This window comes from Sus scrofa, chromosome 16, assembly GCF_000003025.6.
Source record: "Sus scrofa isolate TJ Tabasco breed Duroc chromosome 16, Sscrofa11.1, whole genome shotgun sequence".
NCBI classification, from domain to species: domain Eukaryota; kingdom Metazoa; phylum Chordata; class Mammalia; order Artiodactyla; family Suidae; genus Sus; species Sus scrofa.
In genome coordinates this window covers 51,126,922-51,153,692 of record NC_010458.4, presented here as the reverse complement: position 1 = coordinate 51,153,692, position 26,771 = coordinate 51,126,922, and the positions used below count along the sequence as shown (strand labels likewise).

General features: G+C 43.5%; 2 protein-coding genes and 1 long non-coding RNA gene across 6 annotated transcripts in view; 2 read left to right on the top strand and 1 right to left on the bottom strand.

The window, feature by feature from the left end:
* CREBRF (CREB3 regulatory factor) overlaps positions 1-7,678 on the top strand; it is a 64,792-nt gene extending 57,114 nt beyond the window's left edge. For all 3 annotated transcript variants that reach the window (XM_013990647.2, XM_005657631.3, XM_021076896.1), the window contains exon 9: positions 2,038-7,678. In XM_013990647.2, the coding sequence (XP_013846101.1) occupies positions 2,038-2,153 (116 nt within the window). In that variant the 3' untranslated portion in view covers positions 2,154-7,678. The remainder of the gene's footprint in view (positions 1-2,037) is intronic.
* LOC102165988 lies at positions 694-15,247 on the bottom strand. 2 transcript variants are annotated; one of them, XR_002339698.1, is made up of 4 exons: positions 14,006-15,247; positions 13,185-13,610; positions 9,231-9,439; positions 694-779 (listed from the first exon to the last, which is right to left on the bottom strand). It is a non-coding gene; the product is annotated as an uncharacterized LOC102165988 (long non-coding RNA). The 2 variants fall into 2 exon arrangements; XR_002339699.1 differs by having other exon boundaries at positions 694-776.
* Positions 13,304-26,771, top strand: BNIP1 (BCL2 interacting protein 1). Its single transcript, XM_003134044.6, has 6 exons — positions 13,304-13,662; positions 16,105-16,197; positions 18,509-18,600; positions 21,665-21,766; positions 22,927-23,045; positions 26,170-26,771. Exons 1-6 carry the CDS (start codon positions 13,579-13,581, stop codon positions 26,364-26,366), a joined length of 687 nt encoding a protein of 228 aa, XP_003134092.3. The 5' UTR covers positions 13,304-13,578; the 3' UTR covers positions 26,367-26,771.

The window sequence follows — 26,771 nt, the reverse complement described above, 5'->3', positions numbered from 1 at the left end:
GCAAATATTTGAAGGAAACTCAGAAACATAGTATTCTTCATCTCTATGACTTCAGCATGTATTTCTCAAGAAAAGGATTTTTTTTACCTTAAACACGGTGCTACTATCACTTCCTGCTTCAACATTGATATAATATCTGTATGGAGTCTATATTTAAATTTCCCAGGGTTCCCATCATGGCTCAGCAGTAACAAACCCGACTATTATCCATAAGGATGCGGATTCAATCCCTGGCCTCACTCAGTGAGCTGAGGATCTGGCGTCGCCTCGAGCTGTTGTGTAGGTTGCAGACACAGCTCGGATCCCGTGTTGCTGTGGCTGTGATGTAGGCCGGCAGCTATAGCTCCAATTCAACACCTCACCTGGGAACTTCCATATGCCATGGGTGCAGCCCTAAAAAGACAAAAATAATAAATAAATAAATGTCCCTAGTTGTCTCAATAACGTCCTTTATAAGCTTTTGTTTTGTGTTTGATCCAGTTAAGGATAATGAGTTGCATTTAGTTGCTAACGGATTGCATTTATTTGCATTTAGCTATTATATCTTTTTTTTTTTTTGTCTCCTTTAATCTAGATCAGTCTCCCAGCTTTTTTTTCTTCCATAAGAAAATCCAGGTAGTTGATCTTGTAAAATGTCCCAACATCTGAATTCATCTGTTTCTTCATGATTAGGTGGGAGTTCAGTTTTTGTGGCAAGAATATATTGTAGATTATATATATCCTTATCATTCCATCAGTCAAGAGGTACATGGTATCAGTTTGTCCCAAGATTGATCCTGCTGAAGAGATCACATGGTTAAAGTGGTGTCATCTCTCTATTTCTTACAGTATCTTTTGACTTCTTCTTTTTTTTTTTTTTTTTTTTTTTTTTGTCTTTTTGCTATTTCTTGGGCCGCTCCTGCGGCATATGGAGGTTCCCAGGCTAGGGGTCCAATCGGAGCTGTAGCTGCCAGTCTATGCCAGAGCCACAGCAATGCGGGATCTGAGCCACGTCTGCAACCTACCCCACAGCTCACAGCAATGCCGGATCATTAACCCACAGAGCAAGGGCAGGGACCGAACTCGCAACCTCATGGTTCCTAGTCGGATTTGTTAACCACTGCGCCACAACGGGAACTCCAGTATCTTTTGACTTCTTATGAGCAATAATTAAATAGTATTTTTCTCCTTCCTTCTCCTTTTAATTGCTTTTTTTTTAAATTTTAAAACATGTATACATGTTACTTAAAATCAATAAATCAAATATCTTTGGGAGTTCCTGTCGTGGCACAGTGGTTAACTGAATCAGACTAGGAACCACGAGGTTGCGGTTGCAGGTTCGATCCCTGCCCTTGCTCAGTGGGTTAAGGATCTGGCGTTGTCGTGAGCTGTGGTGTAGGTTGCAGACGCGGCTCGGATCCCAAGTTGCCGTGGCTCTGGTGTAGGCTGGCAGCTACAGCTCCGTCGACCCCTAGCCTGGGAACCTCCATATGCTGAGGGAGCGGCCAAGGAAGTGGCAAAAAGACAAAAAAAAAAAAAGCCAAAAAACTTTGACTTCAGCTGTAGAAGATGAGGAAGACAGAAGGAATCAACATGCCTACAGCGTCTACCACCTTTCCTTTTCTCTTGCGACTTTGCTTACTCATCCACTTTTCTTTAAAATGAAGAAAAGGGAACATAAAATTTATCCAATCATAAAAATGACTAAAAATATCCTTCAGGTCTATATTTTCAGTCACGTGGGTGAAGCCCATCTGTGAGATGTAGTGAGGTTGGAGCAGTTGGAAGAGACTGGCTGGAGAACAGGGAAAAACACGTCGAGCAGGCTTGGGGCACAGTGCCTATTGGCAGGCATGGGATTTGGGTTTGGACTGTTCTTGGTTTGACTCTGCTAATCTTACAGGCTCATGATTTGGTGGGTAGAATTATTTTCTGGGCTATAGTAGCAAACAGCAGAGCATGCATCAGGACCAGCATTGAGCCGAGGGCCACTCCTAACCTTCAGATTTTCCTACTCATTGCCTTCGCATGTGTCTAAGCGTGCCTTTTATTCTTCAGGTCTCCCAGTTGCTGGGCAAACCTCAGAATTTGTTAACCAAGTGTTAGAGAAGACTGCAGAAGGCAATCCCACCGGAGGCCTTGTAGGACTAAGGATACCAACATCAAAAGTGTAATCAGCCTCATTGGACCACTGGTCAGAAATGTCTGTGTTACGTTATTCATTGTAAATTTTCATTCTGTTTTGCATGTCAGTTTAGCATTATGTAAACATTTACAATTAGGTTACATTGTTTTAAGAACTAAGTAGCATAAGTGAAGCATGATCCAAAATACTTGATTATTGCATTTTCAGAGCATAAACCATGGTTAAAACTGCTACTGGCATCAGAATTGAAATTCATACATTTAAGTAGATGTTTAGGTACAGATTGCAAAATCTGTTAAAGCAAAACACTTTGGAAGAGTGTAGAGAATGGTAAATGCCAAATGTTGTGGCAGGTTTATGCTCTGAACCACACAAAAAAATTGAGGAAGCATTTTTTTAAACAGTCAGTTTAGATTGTTTTTAGAATTACTGCTTTTTGTTCTAATTTTCCACAACTATTAATTTCACTTGTACATGGCACAACCCAGCATTCATGCCCATGTGCCATATTAGATGTTCATTTTCTGAGCTCAATATGGTATATATAAATATATATAAATATATATATATATAATGTCTGTGCAAGTAAGAAAAAAAAAGCATATTCTTTGTGCCTTGTATTTTGGGGAAACTATAAAACTGGTAATATTTTGTATGATGAAAACCCTAATGAGGAAAAACAAGATATATAGATGGAAAAATTATGGGGTTTAAATGTTTTTTTGTTCCAACTCTTTTTCAGATTTTTTGAATGTATATAGGACTATGTTGAAATGTAGATATATGCCACAGAGTCTGTGTATTGTATAAAAAACAAAACAAAAAAACAAACAAAAAAAAAAAGATGGCTCTAGAAAACTCATATTTCGGTACTTGACCGGAAGAAGACAAATACTTGCACATTATTGCGATTGTTTTATTTTTTGTACCAAAGACAAATGCAACTGATATGGCAAACTGCCAGTCTAAGTAAAGTTTTGCACAGCTTACATGATACTGTATGAATGTATGAAAAAAAAAAGGAGAAAAAAAAGAAAAAATGAAAAGGTCAGGGTTAGGGATCTTACTGAACTGTGAATTTTATTTCTGTTTGGGTCCAATTATCTACAGAAGGAGCATCCACACATACAGATATTATTTTGCTGTTCCTCTAGTTCGCTTCCATAGTAGATAAGTTGGTGGCCATTTAGGTGTCTATAAGTCTTTTTATTTCTGCACTTATTGTAGGAAATTTTAATATATTTCATTTTAGTAAGCTATTGGTAAAATAGTTTTTGACATTGAAAATTTAAAAGTTTATTTAGCTTATTGTAGTATACTTCCACCAAACAACCAAAATACAGATTATTTTTATTGTATTATGTATATATATGTAAAGAAAGAAAAAAGCTAAAAATATCTAATTCTTTAGTTGCCACTTTTCCAATTGATGTATTATTGTGCATGTAATATTTTCAAAGATCAACACAAGCTTAAAACAAAAACAAAAAAATTTATAGATTTTTATATTTTTGTACAGGTATTTTCAAACTAGCTTCTTCAAACTTAACATGTGACTTCTATAGTTTCTAGAACTGAGAAATATTAACACATTTAGTTTTTAGGTGCTCTTTTTTGCTCACATAAAACAGCTTCATTAGTCAGTGTTTTAACTATGTTAAAGCTTTACCTCCTGATGAGAAATTTCTTATGTCAAGGCAGCATTATAAACCTTCCCTACAGATCTTTCCATCCTGTCTCTCTTACTGTTTTATTTTTATTTTCAGATCTTGTGTTTTGAATTCTGAAAACTGGTAGCCTAAAAATTATATCTTAAAAAAAAAAATCCTATTTAGCCAGAAAAAAAAAATACCAAAAATTTCAGACCTAGCTGCTGAAAAAGCATGTATTTCTCCAACTATTTCTCCATTACCCCTTGGAGAATTTATTTTTAATTATCTTTTGTCCATACAGTTGTCTCCTTTTCTTTTACTTTCTCCCTCCCCACCACCCTTGCCCATTTGTAAGCACATGAAGCTATAGCTTATAAAGGTTTGATTCTAAAACACACAGTAACAACTGAGCAACTATGCTTTCATGCTTCTTTGACATTATGAAAAAGAAACTCTGAGAGGGATTGTCTTAAAGGCTTAGCTGAACTGTGATGCACAAGATTCCCCTGTGTGCTTGGTGGAAATGTACCTGGTTAGTGGGTTCACACTAAACAGATAAGCTCAGATCTAATGGTTTAATAGAATGTAAGTTTATTGTTCAAAGTTTTTCCTTTTTAGGTGGGAGAAGGCAAAGCACAGGTTTGTAACTTGTGACAGAGTGTGTCTGGGAAATTGAAACATGTTCCAAAATATGGCAGTTTTGCAATCAGGTGAAATCACTTCAAGTTAGAGATTCAGCTGATGAGGTTTATAAAATTGCCCCTTTCTAGCTGCTCTGTTAGGAATTCTGGTTTTTTGATACCTTTTTCTTGTCTGCAAACCAGAATTTGATTTTTTGGTCTTGCATTTCAAAAAGACTTTGAATCTGTTTAGTAGATTCCATATCCTTGCATTTCAGTGTTTTATATGTACTACTTAAGTTAAATAGTTAAAAGCTTTTAAATAGTTGAGCTTTTTAATGTTGACACTTTATTTTGTACCTATTTATATATGTATGTATATCTTAGAAAAGCACTTTGTTAAAAAAAATGCATTTTATATGATTCCTGCCATTTGCTGCTAAATCTGGGCTGGTCAGAATGCTGCAGCGATACTTGATCTAAATAAAAACCTGGCAGTAAAATGTAGAGTGAAAGTTAAATCCTCTTGCTGTTTTAACTTTATCATAAAGATGACATAGGCAAGCTGTGCAGCTTTACATTTTAACCAGGGGACTCTGTGGCATTTAAAACCGTCTAGAAATGGTTGTACTTTAATGCCAGTAATAATCTGCTTCCTCTATTGTCATTAAAATATATACGTTTAGTGTATCACACAAACAAATCTTATAAGGGTAACGTAAAAGTCCCAACAATTGTACATGTTCTGTTTTTGAAAATCGTGGCATGTGTTTTTGGGTGAAGATCATTAGAGAAGAGCTCTCTAAAGGTTTTCTGTGTTCATACATGGTAGCTCATAATGAAGTCCAGAATCTTACTTTAAGTGAAGGCATTGTGAATTCACTCAAATAAACCCATGTTCCAAAAGCAAATAGAAACTTTGACCCTAGTACTACTATGATTAAAAAACAAAAACACAAAAAACATTCTTCCTCGTTTCAGATACACTGGATTCTTTATAGAATTTGTCTCCATATGAAAGCATGCTGTCCAGTTGTTCTTGTTAAGATCTTGTCTGAGTTTTGAATTGGGTGCCACACTTTTTCAGTCAATATGATTGCTTGTTCTACTGTACCATGTATGATTCTTGTCCTTTCCTATGTCCTTCATGACAGATTATGATGTGGCTTTATATTGTGCCTTACTTGTACATTTAAAACAAAACGTCTTCATTCCCTTCCAATTCCTAAATCTTTCACTTTGACCTTTTTGGTAAGAGAATCAGAGCTATTATAAAAACATCATGAAGGATTTCAGATGGGTATGGGTTCAAATTCCCTCTCTTTGTTGTTATTTTATATTTGTATGAAAGACCAGTTTTGAATGGTCTTTGAATATGAGAGGGAAGGATGAGCAGTAATTTCACTACATCCCTTTTTCCTAACTTTCATGAATTTGTCATACATCTTCTTTCTGATGCTTGACTTTATTTGCTCCTTAGCAATAGTCTGCATTTAAAGAAAGGTGTGTTCAGTTCATCAGCTTGAAATTGACTATTTCATTTTTCCAGAATTTTTTAGGAGAAGAGTACTCGTTTTGTTTGTTTTATACAACAGATGACAAGTCTCTTTAAAAGAAACAAAAGTACAGTACTTTTGAAATACAATGCTGTTAGTTTGGATTTCTTTTTTATATATAATATTCATACAATTATCTGATGTTTGCCTTCATTAATAAAGCTGTTAGTTTATTCACCAAAACGTCAAGAATGGATGTGCTTTTCTTTATTCCATACATTTTAAGATATTTTAGCTGCTAAGATTTAGTTAACTTTCTAAGAAGCGAATTCAAGTTGCCTTCAGCAGGAAATAACAAAAACTTAGGATCCCTTTCTTTATATAGTCTTCCTGAAATTCTGTTCAAGTATTTTCTAGTTAATTATGTAACAGAATGTTAGCATCTCTCCAAATCTCGAAACTTGAATTTTGAGAATGCATTGAATTATGCTTTCAGTGTTAAAGTAAAAGGTTTCAATTTATCCTTCTAGTGAAGTCTCTTGTGGAATACCATTTCCCATGGAACTGAGGCCATTTCCACAACTTTGCACAGAACTGCAGTCTTGTTCTTCCCTCGGATCATGACAAATAAGTCTCACACAGTGCCGTAATACTTGTGGATTCTTTTGTAATCTTTGTAATCTTAATAAGGGCATTATGAGAAGATGACTCCATGTTTTTTTAATATTTCAAACACATTGGGATGTACTAATGAATGTCAGCTGTAGGAATGGTGGTTTCGTTTTAAGGAATAAGCGTGTTGGGGGAAGATGATGAAAATGTACTACTGAACGTTTTACACTTCCATAGGCAAGTGGGGTTATGTGTTGAAGCATAATCCGCATGCTTCGTAAACTGACCGAAATTGTAGAAATTACACCTAGGAGCTGAATTATGCCAAATGGCTATTTTCCTTTAAAAAAGAGATTTGGGGGTAGTGGTGAGGGAATTGACCCTTAAGACTACTTCTGAATAGTATTTTGGAATTGAAGACTTGGTGACCAGCACAGAACATCAGAGTTGGGTATTTCAGTGTGCCAAGTTCGGGTGAACTAGGTTTGCCTCTTTCATAACAATGTAAACACAATGGTGTAGTTCATTAAATTCTGGGTGGATGGGAGCGGGACTGATTACTGTGTCTTGCCCTTCGCCCTGTGTTTTTTTCAGAACCAAATAACAGAAATGTATACGTGTGTACTGTATCTGCCTCTTCACCACATTTTTATGACACTGTATTCCACTGCCTGCTTTTTTAAATTTTTTAACCTTCTTTCCCTAGGATTTGTCCTGTATCTTAGCATTTGTGGTTAACAGTGATACTAGGGCTGACCGCACATAAGAAGTCACAAGAGAAGAGCGGAAGGGCAAGAATTCAAAGCATTTGTTCATACCATGTGGCGACCTCTTTTGCATAGTCGCGTAGGATCCTGTTTGTAATGCTATCATAAATATTCTGTAGTTTTGTTTCTCCCTCCCCCAACTGGAGCTATGAAACATTTTATTGGATTCAGTCTTGTCTTTTGTCTAGAAAGAATTTTATCTTGTTGACGCATGAGCTGTTTAAAAATTATTCTATTAAATGTTGGTTAATAGTTGTGCAGTTTTTCTTTTCAGAAGAAAAGGCAATTCAGACATTGCCTTTGCTTTCTGTCACCTTCCAACCCCTCAGCACTTCTAGTCAGATACAGATTCATCAGTGTATGCAACATCCTTTGTAACTTAAAATAAAAAAAGATGGAAAGAAAAGGTTTTGAATTGTTTGCCTCATGTGTTTGTCTTTCCTTTCTCTATTGCTTTTCTGTTGCTTTCCAAGGTGACTGTCCACTCCTCTTCAAAATATAACCCCCTGCGGCGAATTCCAAACTAAAGACAGCACTGAACTCTTGAGTACGCAGCCCCTCTCTTGGTGTAGGGTACGAAGAGCTAACATTTTCCAACATTTTGGTTTGAAAAACCCGCATTTTTCAATACATGAGTGAAATTTAGCGATTATGTAGAATTATTTGTTGACTTAAAAGATTCACATTCTTTGTAGTTGAGAGCATAGTTTAGTTTATCCTTACTTCTCCTCCTGGATTCTCTGGCCAAGTGATTTCTCTGAGAGAAATTAAGTATTTTGAGTCTCCCCTAACTTAAGCCTTTGTATGCATTTGTGTTTCATAATTCTAAGTAAGTCCCCAACAGGGCTAGGCGTATGCATAGACCTGTTACATCAGGGGGCCGTGTGAACACCACAGTAGCCGTGTGTTCCTTTGGCCAACACACACTGGTTTAGCACTTACTCTGCCGAGACTTGTTGTTAGGTCCAGGGCTAGAAGGAGATTAAAGAGACCTCCGGGGAGTTCTCTTGTGGCCCAGCAGGTTAAGGATCTGGTGGTGTCACTGCTGTGGCCCAGGTTCAATCCCTGGCCCAGGAACTTTCACATGACATGGGCGCAGCCCCCCAAAAAAGAAAGACCTCCAGGGACACTCAGCTGACAGAGGCCACAAGGGAACAGAACCACAGAACAACACAGGAGCTGTTATGTTCCAGGTACATTATTGCAGAGGCATTTGCAAGGACACAGGTACCAGTGGGCTATGTTAGCGCATGGACAGGCTGTGTTCATTGACCACCCTGGTCCCTTGAAGAAGCCCCTTTTGCTGCATTGAGTGACACTGAGGCACTGAGGAAGCAAAGTGGACCTGGTCTCTCGTGGACTGGCTCTGCTTTAGGACTTGACCTCACAGAAGCCTCAGTCGGGGTCTGGGAACTTTCAGGAGCTGGGTGAACCAGGTCAGCGTAGCACTTAGGAAACTAAACCCTCTGTAGGTAGCTCCCAGTGAGGTGGGTCATTCGGTCATCCCTCCTCACCCACACTCTGTTTCAAAACCAGGAGAGTGCCTTAGCCAGAGACAAAAAATGGCTAAGTATGAAAAGCAGCTGGGGAAGAGACTTGTGGCTGCCTGATGGGAGGGGGAGGGAGTGGGAGGGATCGGGAGCTTGGGCTTATCAGACACAACTTAGAATAGATTTACAAGGAGATCCTGCTGAATAGCATTGAGAACTATGTCTAGATACTCATGTTGCAACAGAAGAAAGGGTGGGGGAAAAAATGTAATGTATACATGTAAGGATAACCTGACCCCCTTGCTGTACAGTGGGAAAATAAAAAAAAAATTAAAAAAAAAGTAGCTGGGAAATAGTATAATATCCCAGCAGAAAGGTTCAGAATAGGAAGAAGCATTAGAAGGTCCCAGAAGGCTAGAGTGGCATTCATTAAGCCCCAGCTAGGTGCTTTTCCAACAGGGAACTCACCTGCTGCTCTCCATGGCCCAGTGAGGTGGGTGGTCATGTCTATTTTACACAAGAGTCAGACGAGACTCAGATGCAGAGACTCGCCCCAGAGCCAGCTTAGGCGGTAGATAACTCCAATTCAGATGGCACTCTGCTTGCATCCCTCGGAGACAATCCATGCATCTCTGTAAGGGACCTGGCCACATCACAGGCAATGTTTGGATGGATGTCTGGGTAGAAGGGAGAGAATGGGCTTAAAATCTGAAAACCAGAAAGAACTCTGGCCAAAACTTAATAGATGTAGCAACCAAGAGCTAGTGTCAGGATCAGGAGGTAAAGAGGACAGAAGGAAAACAACGTTGGCAGGGAGTCAGAGATTGGGGAGTGCAGGTCACCAGGCTGCACATCTGTTTCTCAAAGATGGCCTCTAGCTGAAGGGCTTTAGAATTGAGGGGTATTTTTGTTAGAAGGAGGTGTGCTGGAGGTCAGAGAAAAGGGAAACTATGTTTTCTTCTTTCACTGCAGCACAGAGATGCAATTGGTGACTGGTGGTCACAGAGGAATTACCGGCAAGAAACATGGTGGGAAAAGGGGCCAAGGTCATGTGGGCACATCAACCACCAGCAGCCTGGGTTTCTTCACTGTCCTCAATAGGGAGCTTTTATTTGTGGATCCAGGATGTTTGACCTGAAAAACGTCAACCTCAGTTTTTTAAAAGGTTTTAGTCTTAAACATCACCAGGAATAAACTGAATAGGAAATGTACAAAGTCTAAAGAAAACATTAAAATACTATCAAGGACACAGAAGAAGACTTGAACAAATGGAAAGATAGATCAAGTTCGTGAACAGGAGCGGTCAACGGCATAAAGCTCTCCTAAAATAAGTCACTTAATGTCATCCTAATAAGACAGACCAATACAATTCAGAAACTCTAAAGTTCACATAAGGGAAAAATGGTGTGTTCAATCCTATTATATTAAAACACATAAAATTGTAGTATTAGAGTTGGAGTTCGCATTGTGGCTCAGTGGTAACAAACCCAACTCGTATCCATGAGGATACAGGTTCTATCTCTTGGCCTCACTTAACGGGTTAAGGATCCGGTGTTGCCATGAGTTGTGGTATAGGTCACAGACGAGGCTCAGATCTGGCACTCCTGAGGCTGTGGCATAGACTAACAGCTGCAGCTCCCTTTCGAGCCCTAGCCTTGGAACGTCCATATGCCTCAGGTGCAACCCTAAAAAGCAAAAACAAAACAAAACACTAGGACATGTGGGGAATTCCTTTGAACCCATGTGAGCATGGAAGGCCTTTCTAATGGGATCTCAAATCTAGGAGTCATAAATGAAGATTAACAAATTATATATGAAACAGAAATAAAAAATTTCAAATCTTGAAGGTCCAAAATACTTAAACGGGAGTTCCCATCATGGCTCAGTGGTTAATGAATCCGACTAGGAACCATGAGGTTTCAGGTTCGATCCCTGGCCTTGCTCAGTGGGTTAAGCATCCGGCATTGCCGTGAGCTGTGGTGTAGGTCGCAGACGTGGCTCAGATCCCGCATTGCTGTGGCTACAGCTCCGATTGGCCCCCTAGCCTGGGAACTCCATGTGCCACAGGAGCAGCCCTAGAAAAGGCAAAAAGACAAAAAACAAACAAAAAAAAACCCAAAATACTTAAACGAAGTCAAAATTCTGTAGCTTAAGAGGCAAAGCGGAGTTCCTGTCGTGGCGCAGTGGTTAACGAATCCGACTAGGAACCATGAGGTTGCGGGTTCGGTCCCTGCCCTTGCTCAGTGGGTTAAGGATCCGGCGTTGCCGTGAGCTGTGGTGTAGGTTGCAGACGTGGCTCGGATCCTGCGGTGCTGTGGCTCTGGCGTAGGCCGGCGGCTACAGCTCCGATTAGACCCCTAGCCTGGGAACCTCCATGTGCCGTGGGAGCAGCCCAAAGAAATAGCAAAAAGACAAAAAAAAAAAAAAAAAAAAGAGGCAAAGCTTATCTGTAGGAACAAATCCTCCTAATGAATAAAGAGCTCCTGGGAATGGATAGGCAAAAGACCAACAACCTAATAGAAAAACAGTAAATACAAATAGTTCTCAACCTTATTCATGATAAGAGAAATGCAAATTAAAAGGTGGCATTTTTCACTTGATCCAATTGGCAAAAATCCCAGTGTTTGTTATCACACCATGTGGGTGAGGCCATGAGAAAGCGGGCGTTCATACCACATCGCTGGTGGGAGTGTAAATTGATATAACCTCTAAGAAAAGCAATGCAGTTGTATGTATTAGAATTTTGAAATGCATGTAACCTTCGACCTAGCCATTCCATTGCGCTGGGCAAGTCATTATTCTCTCTGTGCCTGTTTCTTTATCTGTAGGAAGTGGATAATTCTACCTCAGGGCTGTTGTGAAAGAATGATACACATAAAGCACTTCATATAAAGTTCCTGGCACAAGGGAAGAGTGCCACAAATGTCAGTAATATAATAATAGCGGCCAATGTGCTTTGCATTCTTAGCATGTGCCACATTACTACATTGTGCTTGGTGCTTTTTATGTATGACTTCATGTAGCTGTGATCTCCACCAGCTAGCCTCTGAGGAGGCTGAAGTACCGAGAGGGGAAGCCTGCCTTAACCCTCACGTGGCCTCTCTATTAGATGCAGTGGAATAATGAAGGCCTGGAGGGAGGGGGTGTGGAACACTGGAGGAATACAGATGTGGGAGCACGCAGCTCCCCCCTTATTCGACACTATTCAAGGGGCCATATTTGGTTTTTGAGGGAAGGAAGATAGGGCTTTCACTTAAGGCTCTGCCACTTTTAATTTGGGCAACCTTGGGGCAAGGATGTTTTGTTCTGTTTTTGTCTTTTTTGTCTTTTCTAGGGCCGTACCCACGGCATGTGGAGGTTCCCAGGGTAGAGGTCTAACTGGACCCCTCATCGGTTCCCAGACCGCAGCCTACACCAGAGCCACAGCAACACCAGATCTGAGCCTCGTCTGCGACCTACACAACAGCCCACTGCAATGCCAGATCCTTAACCCACAGAGCAAAGCCAGAGATCAAATTCAAAACCTCATGGTTCCTAGTCGGATTCGTTAACCACTGAGCCACGACGGGAACTCGTTTTTTGTTTTGTTTTGATCTGGCCTTAGTCCAACTCCCGAACTGTGAAACTGGGTTATTACCTATTTCAAGGGTGGTTGTGAGGCTAAAGGGCAACAGCTGACACTCAGTTTTTCCCAGTCTATGATTGCAGAACAAAGGTGAATGGGGTGAGGGCAAGTGGGGAAAAGCATTCTAAGAAGGAGAAAAGCACATTCCACAACTACAGATCCAGACTTCCCATTTGCTCAGGGTGTTAAGCATCCAGCACTGTCACTGCAATGGCTGGGGTTGCTGCTCCGGCAAAGGTTCAATCCCTGGCCCAGGAACTTCCACATGTCCCAGGCACAGCCAAAGAGAAACCACCCAAAAAACAAAACAAAAACCCCACAACTACGGACCCAAAAAGAGCTTGAAGAATGCAAGGGGGGCGGGGGCGCTGGGTGGGGTAGCTGATGGTCTTGAGGGCCAAGTTAAGAAACTTGGACTATTTTATAAGAAAAATAAAGTGAAAGACTCTCTGTCTGTTGAGAGAGAGACAACAGCCAGGTTGTTATTTCCATCAAAACTACTCCAGCCAGGTAAATTATTTAATAAATCTAATTGTACACAAAAGGGAACCGCCAGGAGCAGAGAAGGGGTATAAACTGGAATGTGACTTACCAGTTGCGCATTTTAGACGCAAAGATCCCTAGCACTCAAGCTGGACTAACAGAAGATTCCCTAGGGACTTGCCTTGAATTTCGTATATTTAAAAAAGTGTAACAACGTTTGTCATTTTTTTCTTTCATTCCACAATTTATATTCACTGTAGAAAATATGAAAATACAAGAAAGTTTAAAAAAGTGTAAACAATTGTTAATTATACCTTTCAGAGATATCCCAGTTGATACTTTTCTTCCAGCGGTTCCCCCCACCCCCCGCCCCCATGCAAAAAACCCCGCATTCTTTAGAGTGGCTGATGGGCGGAGTATGCGGAGGGATCACCGTTAAAGCGTTCTCGATAATACCCTCGGCTCTCGCTCTCGCTCTCGCTCTCTCTCTCTCTCTCTCTCTCTCTTAACTAGATCCACACCAACAGGCCGACTGAGTGCGCGCCCACGTGTCAGGGAAAGTCCCCACCACTGCGCCGCCGCCCTCGCTCGCCGCAGGCCGGTCTTTAGGGGGCGCTGCCCCAAGGCCCGGCCGGGAAGGAAGGGAGGCCGGGAGAAAACGCGTTGGAACTTGGGCCCCGCGGCTGTCCGTAGTCAGCATTCCCCAACATGGCGGCTCCCCAGGATGTCCACGTACGGATCTGTAACCAAGAGATTGTTAAATTCGACCTGGAAGTGAAGGCGCTTATTCAGGTACTAATTCCCAGGACCCCCAATGGGGACCAGCGGCCCGAAACCCAAGTGGTTTTGGTTTTCTTTCAGCTCGGCGGTCTCACTGCTGAGCTTTCCCCATCTGGTCAAGTCTCCGAGGTCGCTGGCCCCGCCCCCTTTTCCTAGCTGCTCCCCTTTTGGTCCCGTTCCCTTCATCCCCTGGACTCTTCTCCTTGATCCTTCTTCCGGCTCCCGTTGGCTCGCCCTCTCCAAGGCCTCTCCTCTCCCTCTCCCTTCCCCAGCCTCCGCCTCAGGCCTGGCTACCTTTTTGTGGCCCCTGCCCCACTCCGGCCGTTTCCTCGCCCTGCCCCAGTCTCCAATTTACCTGTCATCCTGCTTGGCCCTGCCTTCTGACACCGCCCTTTCCATCCTTTGGTAGAGTCCTGGGGGCCGTTAACCCCGGCCCCTGTGGCCAGTTCCGTGGGTCTGATGTCCCGGGTCACCAAAGGCCCCTTGGCGCGGGAGGCACTGGATGAAGTGAACGTAACCTGGACGTTGTGATTTGTAAATTAGGAAATCGAGTCAAGGGCCAAGGCCTGGGTCAGAGGGCAGATAATGGCAAAACTGGGGTCGGACAGGGAAAGTCAGTATAGAAAAAAGACTTGAGTCTACTTCGTTTAACAGATGGGGTAATTGAGGTCCTTTGTTTTAGGCCGTTTGAGGGTAGAAGATAACAATAAACCCCTTGGCATAGGCAAGAGTTAGGAATGTAGAAATGGTTACTTGAGTTTAGCAAAAGGAAACCAAGAGTTTAAAATCTTCATTTGAGGCAGATCGTTTCCATTTACAACAAACGTTACTAAACGTTGGATGTAGACTGAGAATTTGCAGCCAACTGTGGTAAAAGGTGGAGGAAAATAAGGCTCCCCACAGAAGCCAAATGCAAAATAAACCAAATTAATAGTTTATTATATGGAGCAAAGAAGTGTGATTTAATGCATAATCCATAGAACAAGTGAGGCAACTTGATGCAAACAGTTAAACTCTTGAACTTCATGTTTCCGATGTATAAACTACAAACCTCTGGGCCAATTTTAGAAAAATAAGTTGAGGAGTCATAAAACAAACGAAACTGTCTTTTCACATAATCTATATTGCTTAAGCCCTTTTGGGCACTCTCTAGCTCTCTTTGTTCTTGTGATGAGAACAGTTGATCATAGCTAGAGTTAGCGCATTCTTACTGTGTTCCAACTCCTCTGCTAAACCCTTTACTACATACCTGATCTATGAAGTAGGTAATGTTGGGATGAGGAAACTAAGGCACATAGGACTCAGTAACTTTTTCAAGGTAAAATAAAACAGCTTATAATTGCTACAACCAGAATTTGAATGTACATAATATATCCTAGGGCCTGCTTTAAAACCTGGCCCTGGAAATTCTGAATGTCCAGAAGCAAATTCTAAATCTATCTTTGAGCATGTTTATAAACAGTGACTTACAATAGAGGGTTTATAAAATTAGATCAAGAAGTTAATCTTGTCATATAATGCCAAATATTAGCATCCTGACTTTTTTTTTGGTCTTTTTGCTATTTCTTTGGGCCGCTCCCGCGGCATATGGAGGTTCCCAGGCTAGAGGTCCAATCGGAGCTGTAGCCACCGGCCTATGCCAGAGCCACAGCAACATGGGATCCGAGCCGCGTCTGCATCCTACACCACAGCTCACGGCAACGCCGGATCGTTAACTCACTGAGCAAGGGCAGGGACCAAACCCGTAACCTCATGGTTCCTAGTCGGATTCGTTAACCACTGCGCCACGACGGGAACTCCGCATCCTGACTTTTAAGTTGGAACCATGTAACATTACAGTCTAATGTTATAATACGTCAGAGTTCCCATTGTAGCGCAGTGGAAATGAATCCGACTAGGAACCATGAGGTTGTGAGTTCAATCCCTGGCCTCACTCAGTGGGTTAAGGATCTGGCGTTGCTGTGAGCTGTGCTGTAGGTCACAGACGCTGCTCAGATCCTCTGTTGCTGTGACTGTGGGCGTAGGCTGGCAGCTGTAGCTCCCATTGGACCCCTAGCCTGGGAACCTCCATATGCCATAGGAGTGCCCCCCACCATTAAAGTAAAGCTACAGTCTGTCTTTTAGATGTCCATTCCTGTCACAAGTTGCTTTAAGTCTTTCATAATGGCTGAATGGAGTTTTGGTAAACTTCAGGAACTAATAGGTCAAGATAGAGTTGTGTTTCTATCTGTGCTTTTATGTTACTTGCTGAGAAGTTATCTAAAGCGGGATGAGAAAAATGTAAATTACATTGTTTTTGCTTGTGTTGTAGAGGTAAACATCAAAGATCAGGATGAATTTCAGTTAGTAGGCCAAACTTAGTTGTGACCTAAGCCAACTCTCTCACGGTACAGCTGGTGTCGTTTCATTTCATTGCCTTGAGAAAGGCTCCCTCATCTCTTCACTTTTTCCTAGGATATTCGAGATTGTTCAGGACCCTTAAGTGCACTTACGGAACTGAATACTAAAGTGAAAGAAAAATTTCAACAGTTGCGGCACAGAATACAGGTAAGTGTCCGCAGAGCAGGGATGCTGAGACTGGGCAGCATTCATTGTCCTTGGAATTTTTCAACTTGAAGACTCAGAGATCACTTGAATTAACTTTCTTTTCTCTACCCCTCTCTCTAACCCATCCACCTCAATTCATTACAATTATCTGGTAATGGTTTTTTTTTTCATACTGTCACTTTGGCCTCTTCCTCTCTGTTTCTGTGTCTCTAGTCGCATCATATGCTTATGTAACAGTCTTGAATTCAACTAGGGTATATGTGCTGTTTCCAAAATCATTAGAGCAAGGAAAGTAGGTGTTTCTGTGCTGTGCCCTGAGTGAGGGTAAGCTGGTAGCATGGGTCTGTCCATCCCTGGGCGGGTCTTGGGGCACCTGGTCTCCATCCATGTGATGCTGGATTTAGAGACTTGTGCTTTTTATCTGACCTGGTCCCAAATGCCAGCCCTTGTTGCTTAACAGAAGAAGACAGTCTGTTCCAAAGATACTTGAAAAACTGGCAGTTTGGACCCTGAGAAACAGAATGTCCATGTCCTGTGTTGCTTTCTAAGGGATTTTCAAGGGCAGTTTTGCCAGTATGCAGTTTTTGTCAAAGGAGGTCACTCTAGGTTGTCAGCAATGTCACTGAACCTAGCTGGTCTCTTTCCGCCTCCATCTCTAGTACTGATTTAATCATTTTAATTTTTTAAAACTTAACAATATATATTGTAGATCTTTCCATGTCAGTATTAGGAAGTTTCCTTATCCTTTTTTTTTTTTTTGCTTTTTGGGGCTGTACCTGCGGCATATGTAAGTTCCCAGGCTAGGAGTCAAATTGGAGCTATAGCTGCCGGCCTATGCCACAGCAACATGGGATCCAAGCCACATCTTTGATCTACACCATAGCACATGGCAACACTGGATCCTTAACCCACTGAGTGAGGCCAGGGATCAAACCCGCATCTTAATGCATACTAGTCAGGTTCTTAACCCGCTCAGCCACAATGGGAACTTCGTCCTCATTCTTTTTTTTTTTTTTTTTTTTTTTTGGTCTTTTTAGGGCTGTACCCTCAGCATATGGAGGTTCCCAGGCTAAGGGTTAAATCAGAGCTGTGGCCATTTGCCTGCAACACTGGATCCTTAACCCACTGAGTGAGGCCAGGGATTAAACTCCTGTTCTCATGGATACCAGTCGGGTTCGTTACTGCTGAGCTACAATGGGAACTCCCTCATGGAAGTTCTTGAACCACCCACGGAGGATGAATTTGAGCCCCAGATCAGTGTGAGGGTAGCTCTGTGGTTATATATTCTCCAGGGAGATTAATTTTACATCCCTCTAGCCAGACCCCACAGGAAAAAAGGACAAGCTTCCATGTTTTCTCTGTGTGGGTTGACAGACATTTTCTTAGTGCACCTTTTCATGGAGGGTGTATTTTGCAGTCCTAGCTTAGTGGTATTCTCTGTTCCCATTCCCAGCCTCAAATGGACAAAAATGCTTTTTCTGTCCCTACATGGACTTTAAAACCCTGTTTGCTACCAGTCTGCAGTGAAATATGTACAGAGATTGAGAGTAAGCATTTAGAAACAGCAGTGTGATAGTTCTGTCCTATATCAGAGTGGGATTTGTAGGCTCCAGTGTTTGTTTGTTTTGGCTATCCTGTGGCTATGGAGTTCCCAGGTGAGGGATTCGACTCAGAGTTGCAACCTATAACTGTGACCTATGCCACAGCTGCAGCAACGCTGGATCTTTGACCCCCTGAGCCAGAGGGGGGATGGAACCTGTGACCTGGCGCTACAGAGATACCACCCATCCCGTTAACGCCACAGGGGGAACTCCTGTGTTAGCTTTTAAAATCATTTTGGGGGAGTTCCTGTCGTGGTGCAGTGGTTAATGAATCCGACTAGGAACCATGAGGTTGCGGGTTCAATCCCTGCCCTTGCTCAGTGGGTTAAGGATCCGGCGTTGCCATGAGCTGTGGTGTAGGTTGCAGACGTGGCTCGGATCCCGCGTTGCTGTGGCTCTGGCATAGGCTGGCAGCTACAGCTCTGATTCGACCCTTAACCTGGGAACCTCCATATGCCGAGGGAGTGGCCCAAGAAATGGCAAAAAGACAAAAAAAAATAAATAAATAAATAAAATCATTTTGGGGAGTTCTCTTGAGGCGCAGCAGGTTAAGGATCTGGTGTTGTCACTGCGGTGGCTTGGGTGGCTGCTGTGGCGTGGATACAGTCCTTGGCCTGGGAACTTCCACATGTCACAGGTGCAGCCAATAAATAAATAAATAAAACTATAAATAAAATCATTTTAATTTAGAGCTGTTTTCCCCCCCAAAGGAGCTTGAGCAGTCGGCTAAAGAGCAAGACAAAGAGTCAGAGAAGCAAATTCTGCTCCAGGAAGTGGAGAATCATAAAAAGCAGATGCTCAGGTAAGTGGAGCCTGACCCCCTACCAGTGGCCTCAGCTGGGTCACTTGCTCCCTGTGAGGCTTGTGCCTGAGTTTGCATAATAAACCTGCCTTCATGACTCAGTTGTGCCATTTATACCCAGACCAATTATAATTCTTGAAGCTGGGGGCAAGCAGGGACTATTGGGTAGGTGGGGCTGTGCATAGTTTAAAAGAGCATATTGAACATTATACTGTATTGTAGTTTTTTTAAGCCAAAAAATGGTCGTTTTTGTAAAATAAGGTTCTTTTTGATCTAAGAAGAACTGATACCAGAAAAAGTCCACTGAAAGTGAAAGTAACATAACCTTCTGTTAAATCAAATTGAGGGTTTCATTGCAGCTATATGTGAATCCTTGATGATATAATTGAGGATAATGTGCTATTTCTTGGTATAGAGTTGGGGGACTTTTCCAACCAAATTATCTTAAAACATGCAACAGTACCTGACTCTTGGCATTTGATGTTTGTGCCATAATGATAAAGAGGATTGTTATTGCAAAAATAATTGAGGGCCCCTAGTAGCCAGACTCTTCTCTTTTGAAGTCCGTATTATGTCACCATCCTCGTAGGTTTTCTCCTCGTCCTTGTTAGCTGGTCTAACATCTGTATGTGTCTGCAGCTTTGCTTCTGATTTGAGGAGTTCTCCACTATCATCCTTGCTTCCTGCAGCTGTGTTTTTTTCTTTTTTGGCTGCCTCAGAGCATTTGGAGTTCCCGGGCAGGGATCAGGTCCGGGGTGGGAGGGGGGCGGAGAGAACGGTAAATGGAGATCCTGTTGTGGTTCAGCAGAACACACTTGACTAGGATCCATGAGGATGCAGGTTCGATCTCGGGCCTTGCTTAGTGGGTTAAGGATCTGGTGTTGCCGTGAGCTGTGGTGTAGGCCGGCAGCTGCAGCTCTGATTCTACCCCTAGACTGGGAAATTCCATATGCTGCAGGTGCAGCCCTAAAAAAGGCAGAAAAAAAGAAAGATCTGAGTCGCACTTTCGACATAAGCCGAAGCTGCAGCAACCCTGGATCCTTAACCCACTGTGCTGGACAGAGGATCAAACCTGTGTCCCACAGCTCTCAAGATGCCACCGATCCTCTTGCACCACAGCAGAAACTCCAGCAGCTGTGTGTATAACACCCAGCGGTCAGGAGAACAGGGACTGACAAAAATACGGGTGTGGTAGAGGCTTTGTTAAGGAGGAAGGGATGTGTGGGTGACAACCAGTGATGCTTTGTGTCATGATGGCTTTTATGTCCCTAGACCACCATGGGGACTCGGGTTATAAACACTGTAAAGTCTAGCAAGTTACACCGACAAATTCAGCCCAGCATGTGTTTAAAGTTGAGAGCAGCCATTCATGTTGTGGAATTCCAGGATAGAATAGAGAAAGCAGCTAAGTTAATATTTAGGCATCTGTATATTGAAACAGTCCTTGTGCTTGCATACCTGGGTTATTGTGCTCGGGTCAATAAAAAAAAAAAAAGGTAAATATTTGTTGTCTGTCATTCTCCCCAGTAAATGTGATCCCCTGAGGGCAGGCTCTGTTGCTCACTCATCTCTACACTGCAGATCCCAGCAGAACTCCCTTGCAAGCAGATCAAAAATATAATTCATTCTTTTTAAAATGTTGCAGGAAGGAGGATCCCTTCCAGGGCCCGAGCATGGGCTTTTGTCCAACACTCAGAAATGAATTGTCCGAGGAGACATGTGCTGAAAAGCAAAAGACATTATTGGGAAGGGGCGCCCAGGAGGAGAGCAGCAGGGGAGGGAACCAGGAGAACTGCTCTGCACGAGGCTCACAGTCTCAGGCTTTACGGGAATGGGGTTAGTTTCCAGGTCGTCTCTGGCCAGTCATCTTGCTTGGCCCACATTTGGTCCAGCTCAGGGTTCTTCTTGGTGGTGCAGGCACCTCTCAGCCGAGACGGATCCCAGCCAAGGATTCCGGGAGGTCGATGGTCTCCTCCCTCCTCTCGGCCCCTCCCAGATCCTCCCTGTTAGTCTTCAGGGCAGCACCGGGTTCCTCATCAGGGCCTCCTGCTGCGACCCAACTCATGCAAGCGGCTATTATTGTGCCTGGCCAAGGTGGACCGCTTCAGGTAATGGGTTCCCCAACAGAAGTGAGACAGCGTAACATGCTGGTCAGGCATCGGCCTATTTAAACACTTCCAACACAGAGGTGCTGTTCAAAACCGCCCTATCAGTTTCTGTATTGTCCTTGCCTTTTTAAATATTCTGGGGGTTAGCACAGCTGATTTGAGCAAGCTTTGTAGGAGTTTGAGCACATGAGTTTGCATCTCTGAGGGGCCCCATTAACTTTTTTATAGTCCATCTGCAAAGGCCCCACTCTGACTCCAGAGAACTGTTTACCAAATTTGAGTAAATTTGGGATCAAGTAAAGAATGGAAATGAATCATGTCAGATGGGGCCCTGCTCATATGTGCATTTGTGTCGTCATGATCTGTCTGTGGTATATAAAGAACAAGAAAACTTGAAGAAATACTGAAGACTATCTTTTAATGATTTTTTATTTCCTACTACATATATAGATTGAGCAACTAATAGGCCAGTAACTCTCACTCTGGGTACTGGTGATACAAAGCTGAGCAAGGCATGGCTCTTGAGGAACAGAACCAAGCAGCACACAAGGCAGAGCAATCAGGTGTAGGAGGTAACTTAGAACGTGGCCTTGTGTGCCCAGCGAGGAGTTGGGATGTTGTTCCCAAGTCTGGACCATTGCAGGCTATAAACACAGGCATGCTGTAGCCAGACTGCTCCCTCTGGCGGCCCTGGGTTGGGGGGCAGATAACAGGCTGTAGGAGAATGTCCCAGAGGGAGCCTCCAGCGTCTGGATAGAGAGGTGTTAGGACCTGAGCCATAGCAGTCGTTGGGGCAACCAAGGGGAGGAAGTGGCAGGAGGTGGGGATGAACTCCGGACCACACCCGGGTGGCTTTCCTCCTCCTCGTTCCTTTGCCAGAAGGAAGACCCACTGTAACTTGAATTGACAGCCTGGTGATGTCAACAGAAGCTTACACGTGACCCTTCTGATTCCAGCAATCAGACCTCATGGAGGAAAGCTAATCTCGCTTGCAAAATTGCTATCGACAACTTAGAGAAAGCAGAACTTCTCCAGGGAGGCGACCTCTTAAGGCAAAGGTATCTGTCTTTTTGTCTTTCTGGGCTCTGGTGATAGAATAGACAGTAATCGGCAAGGTGCAGAACCCACTATAGGGAACGCAGTCTTGTTTTCAGCGTAAAATTAGTACTTAATTTTACTGTATGTTGTATTTTTTAAAATATGAAAGAAATACGTGCTAATTTGTCAGACATTGGTAAAAGAAAGAAAAATATGAATTACAAAGGGAAAATAAGTCCTAACCATGCTACTCCTGACCGTGTTGATATATTGCCTTCTCCCATTACTTTTTCTTCCATATGTTTTATAAAGTCAGCGTCGTACCATAGATAAAATTTAGTCTCCTGCTCTTCTTTATAGCACAGAGACTTGCTTTTTAAAAAAAAATAAATAACTCTTTAAACAAAATTTTAACAGTGCAGAGTATTCCCTTTATTAACTAATCCCTTGTTTGTATGTTTGTATATTCTAGTTTGTCAGTATGGTAAGTAACACACCAGGGCACATGTTAGAACATAAGGCTTGGTCCACATTCTCTCTTTTGTGGCCTACGCCCCAGCCACAGCAACGTGGATCCAAGCCATGTCTGTGACCTACACCACAGCTCACGGTAACTCTGGGTCCTTAACCCACTGAGCGAGGCCAGGGATCAAACCCACATCTTCATGGATGCTAGTTGGGTTCATTACCACTGAGCCACGATGGGAACTCCCTGTCCATATTCTTGATGTTTCCTTTGGAGAGAGTTCCAGGGGTGAGATTATTGGGTCAAAAGCATGTATGTTTTCAAGGCTTCTAATACATGTGTGTGGCCAGATTGCTTTGAGAAGGCAGCACCAGCTGACGTTCCTGCTAACATTCTGCAAGGGTGTGTGCTTGGCCCTTGCCATCATGGAACATGATCATTTAAAAATATATTCAAATTTAATAGATTAAAAAAAGAGGAGTTTCCTGGTGGCCTAGTGGGTTAAGGACCTGGTGTTGTCACTGCTGTGGCTCAGGTCACTGCTGTGGCATGTGTTCGATCCCTGGCCTGGGAACGTCTACATGCCACAGGTGTAGCAAGAAAAAAAAAAAAAAAAACCCAAACAAACAAAAAAAGCCAAGAATGTGATGTTATTTGAATCTTTCTTGCAGTCAGGCTTTTGTTGACATTGCTCCTCCCACTCTGGACTTTTAGGAAAACTGCCAAAGAGAGCCTGGCCCAGACATCCAGCACCATCACGGAGAGCCTCATGGGGATCAGCAGGATGATGTCCCAGCAGGTCCAGCAGAGCGAGGAGGCCATGCAGACGCTAGGTAAAGCCAGGGCGCCGTAGGAAGCTGCCCCCGTTCCCCCCCAACAAGCTTTCCAGTTGGTGTGGTTTCTCTTGCCTTTGACAGTGTGGTCTTACCCAGAGTGGGATACACTGCGCTTATTTCCCTTTCCAGTTTTGACAGTTATACCACAAGACCCACCCCACCCCCCATCCAAATGTTCTGAAGCACTCCCGGGGCCTCTCCTAGAGAGTCGGTGCCAGCAGGGCTGGGGAGGGCTGCAGTCTGTTTCTCATCTAGGGCTCTGGGGACCCCCTGCCGGGCAGAGAGGTGTTCAGGCCTTGGCTGCCAGCTAGTCTGCTAGGACCTCAGCCCACAATTGTCCCCAGCATTATTTTTTCTGTGAGCTCCTCTTAAAAGTCAGAGGCCACAGAAGCAGCTTCTTGAGCCCATCTGATTCTCTCTGCAGCTTTCCCGTGATGTCTCCCTTGTAACGCAGATGAGACTCTCCCTGTCGGGAGCTCCTGTGTAGGGAAACAGAGGAAGCAAGTTTACTCTTTGAAGCACTATTGGAAGATTTCACACAAGGACAAAGGTAGAGAGTGTGGTGTATGAATCCCACAAGCCCATCACCCTGTTCAGCCGCTGTCAACTCCTGGCCAATCTTGTTTCAACTCTGTCCTCACTAGGTCCCCATCTGAATTACTTTGAAGCAAATCTCAGACATCATTCATAAATATTTCACTGTGTCTCGCTAAAAGATACGAGGCTCTTGGAACAAAAAAGAAACCAAACCAAACCACAGTAGCATTATCATCTGTAAAAATTTTTGGTAATTTTGAACTGCCTTTTTTTTTTTTTTTTTTTTTAAGTACACTAGTCAAACAGGCAGAAGCAAAAGAAAACAAGCAGCTTATCCCCAAGGTCCCTCCCTGTGTTTGGTACCTATGTGGGCATTTAGTCTGGGAACCAGCTGCTTACTTCTTGAGTATGCCCTGGGGGCAGGGCCCAAGCCCAGGAAGTGGCCTTGGAGAACATGACAGGGAGGAGCCAGCTGGCCTGGGAATCAAGGGCTTTTCTGCTCGGGTGTGAGTGACAGGATACCCACCTCCAGCACAAGTGTCAGAAACAGACCATATATTTAAGCCATGAGAAAGGTGCATCGATGCTGAAGATTTCTGGGGTGTTAAGGGTTGTTCTTGGGGCCCATTTTATAGGAGAGATAGCCATTAAAGCAAGAAGAATGCAGTTCTTAATTCTTTCCTTTATGGCTCACAAATTCAGCTTGATTTAAAAGCCTATTAGAACCACATTTTTTTTTAAGCCCTAGGGATATGATGTCTGGAATTTGCTGCAAAACCACAGGAGTCGGGGGAGTTGCATGGGGGTCATGAGGGGACAGGATTGCCAGGGAGTTGGCAATTCTTGGGTGTGGGAGGTGACACATGGCATTTCATGATGGGACTCTCTCTACTTTGTGATGGCTAAAATTCCCTATAAAGAAAGTTTAAAAAGAAAGGCCCATTAGGTTTTTAGTTAACAGGTCCTTAGTTTTTGGGGGGTTTTTTTGTTTTAGTTTTTTTATCTCTTTAGGGCCACACCCGAGGCATATGGAGGTTCCCAGGCTAGGGGTCAAATTGGAGCTGTAGCTGCCGGCCTACACCACAGCTCACAGCAATGCCGGATCCTTAACCTGTTGAGCAAGGCCAGGGGATCCATTCTCATGGATACTAGTCAGGTTTGTTTCCTCAGAGCCACAACAGGAACTCTGGGTCCTTAGGTTTTTGAAAAGGCAGCAGGCATGGAGAAATATGGCTGAGAGGGATTTTTGTTACATGAGTGTTTATTCCCCTTAACCTGTGTTTTTCTAAATGCTGCTCTGTTTCCTCTGGTAATTTCATTCACTTGCTTATTAACTTGTAACTTTGTGAAAAGGTTGTCTAAATTACTTGTTTTAAGGAAAAAACCTCCAGGTCAGCACTGTCCAATAGAAACGTCATGTGAGCTTAACTTTAAATTCTCCATTAGGCACATTTAAAAAAAAAAAAAAAGTACAAAATCAATTGTAATAATATATTTTGTTTAATCATTCTGATATGCAATTCAAAGTAAAAACTCTTGAAGTATTTTACATACCCCCTTCCCCCCTACACACACACTAAATCTCTGAAATCATGTGGGTCTTTTACCATAAGGATATCGCAGTTTGGATTGGACACATTTTATACTCTCAGGTGCCACGTGTGTCTAGTGAGAGTCAAATGGGGCTGCACAGCCCTGGGCAGTGCAGGAGGGAAACAGACTGCCCTCCCTTCTGATCCCACCCCATCGCCCACCTCCAGATCTGCTTTCATATCCTCCTGAGAGCCTCCAGCATGTGTAGCACAAGCAAAATTTATTCATCCGCTTCTTTCTTACACAAATGGAAACATTTCACACCTCCTTCTTCACACCTGCCTTCTCACTTGGCAGCATGTCTCACTCTGTGCATGTTCTGATGATGCCCTGTTCCGCTTTGTAGGAGAATCTGGCCAGTTAAACCTTCTTCCCCAAGTGTCAGACCCAGAAACCCACATTCAAGAGTTAGTTTGACACATGGGCACTGTGAGCCTTAAGGAACACGTGCCTCCTCCTAGGTCACATGGGCCGGAACACAGGTGTCACATGTTTAAGACTACAGCCAGTGTCCCAGGACTGAAGGCGTCCTGGCAGGGTGCCCTCGCAGGTGGAAAGTTCTGCCTCCGGCCCCCATAGAGACCTTATAGTGCCTGTCCACGGTCACCCAGGTAATTTTGTGGCTGGTGGTTCTTTTCAGCCGTGCCTGCCTCCTTCAGAAAGCAGAGGGTGGTGGTGAGGAAGGGGACTGCCTTCTGCCCTTTTCCCTGGTGATGTCCACGTTGGAAGGACTCTTAATTATGACCCTGTGATGTTGTATGTAATTAAACCCTGTCGGTCTCTGAGCTGAATCGACCCAGGGGTATGTCTCTCCTTGCCCTGTCCCTGTTCTGTGCTCCTTGGCGTGGCCTCTGTTCACAGCCTTTGCTCTGGCTCAGAGGGACTTGCTTCCAAGCACAGTGGTAATCACTGGTAACCCAGTGGACAGAGCAGTCTTCGGATTTGGTGCTTGTCAGTTTCAGAGCCAGGCTCCCTCCCTCTTTTGTTTCAGTCAATTCTTCCCGGACTATCCTGGATGCAAATGAAGAATTTAAGTCCATGTCGGGGACCATCCAGTTAGGACGGAAGCTCATCACAAAATATAATCGCCGAGAGCTGACGGACAAGCTTCTCATTTTCCTTGCACTGGCCCTCTTTCTTGCGACAGTCCTCTATATTGTGAAAAAGAGGCTCTTTCCGTTTTTGTGAGATCTGAGAGCTGCCACCTTTTGCCCTCTGAGCTCCAACATCAAGATCCAGCCAACCAGACCGGCCCACGCCCCCTAGTCCGCTCCAGTCGCTCCACAGGTCAGGTGGAGACACAGCCCATGGGTTTCTGCAGGTGGCTAAAGTGTAAGGGGCAAGCAGAGCAAGGGCAGAGAGGCCTGTCATCGGGACACCTGCAGGGACATGAGGACTCCAAGAGCCGTCGCACACTGTGGGTGGCTGCTGCATGGAGCACTGGAGCCAGCTCCGGGATTTGGTGTCCCTCCTGCCTCTCCCTTTCCCACTGTGGCCTTCATGCCAGGTCTGGTGAAGGGAAGAGAGGAGGGAAGGGAAGGAGGAGGAGGAAAATACATCCATTCCTTGAATAAAGTTGACTATTTAATAGCA

Coding starts and splice junctions, on each gene's coding strand:
- BNIP1 (XM_003134044.6), top strand. CDS start 13,579: ATGGCGGCTCCCCAGGATGTCCACGTACGGATCTGTAACCAAGAGATT. Junction 16,198..18,508: donor AGTTGCGGCACAGAATACAG/GTAAGTGTCCGC, acceptor TCCCCCCCAAAG/GAGCTTGAGCAGTCGGCTAA. Junction 18,601..21,664: donor CATAAAAAGCAGATGCTCAG/GTAAGTGGAGCC, acceptor TTCTGATTCCAG/CAATCAGACCTCATGGAGGA.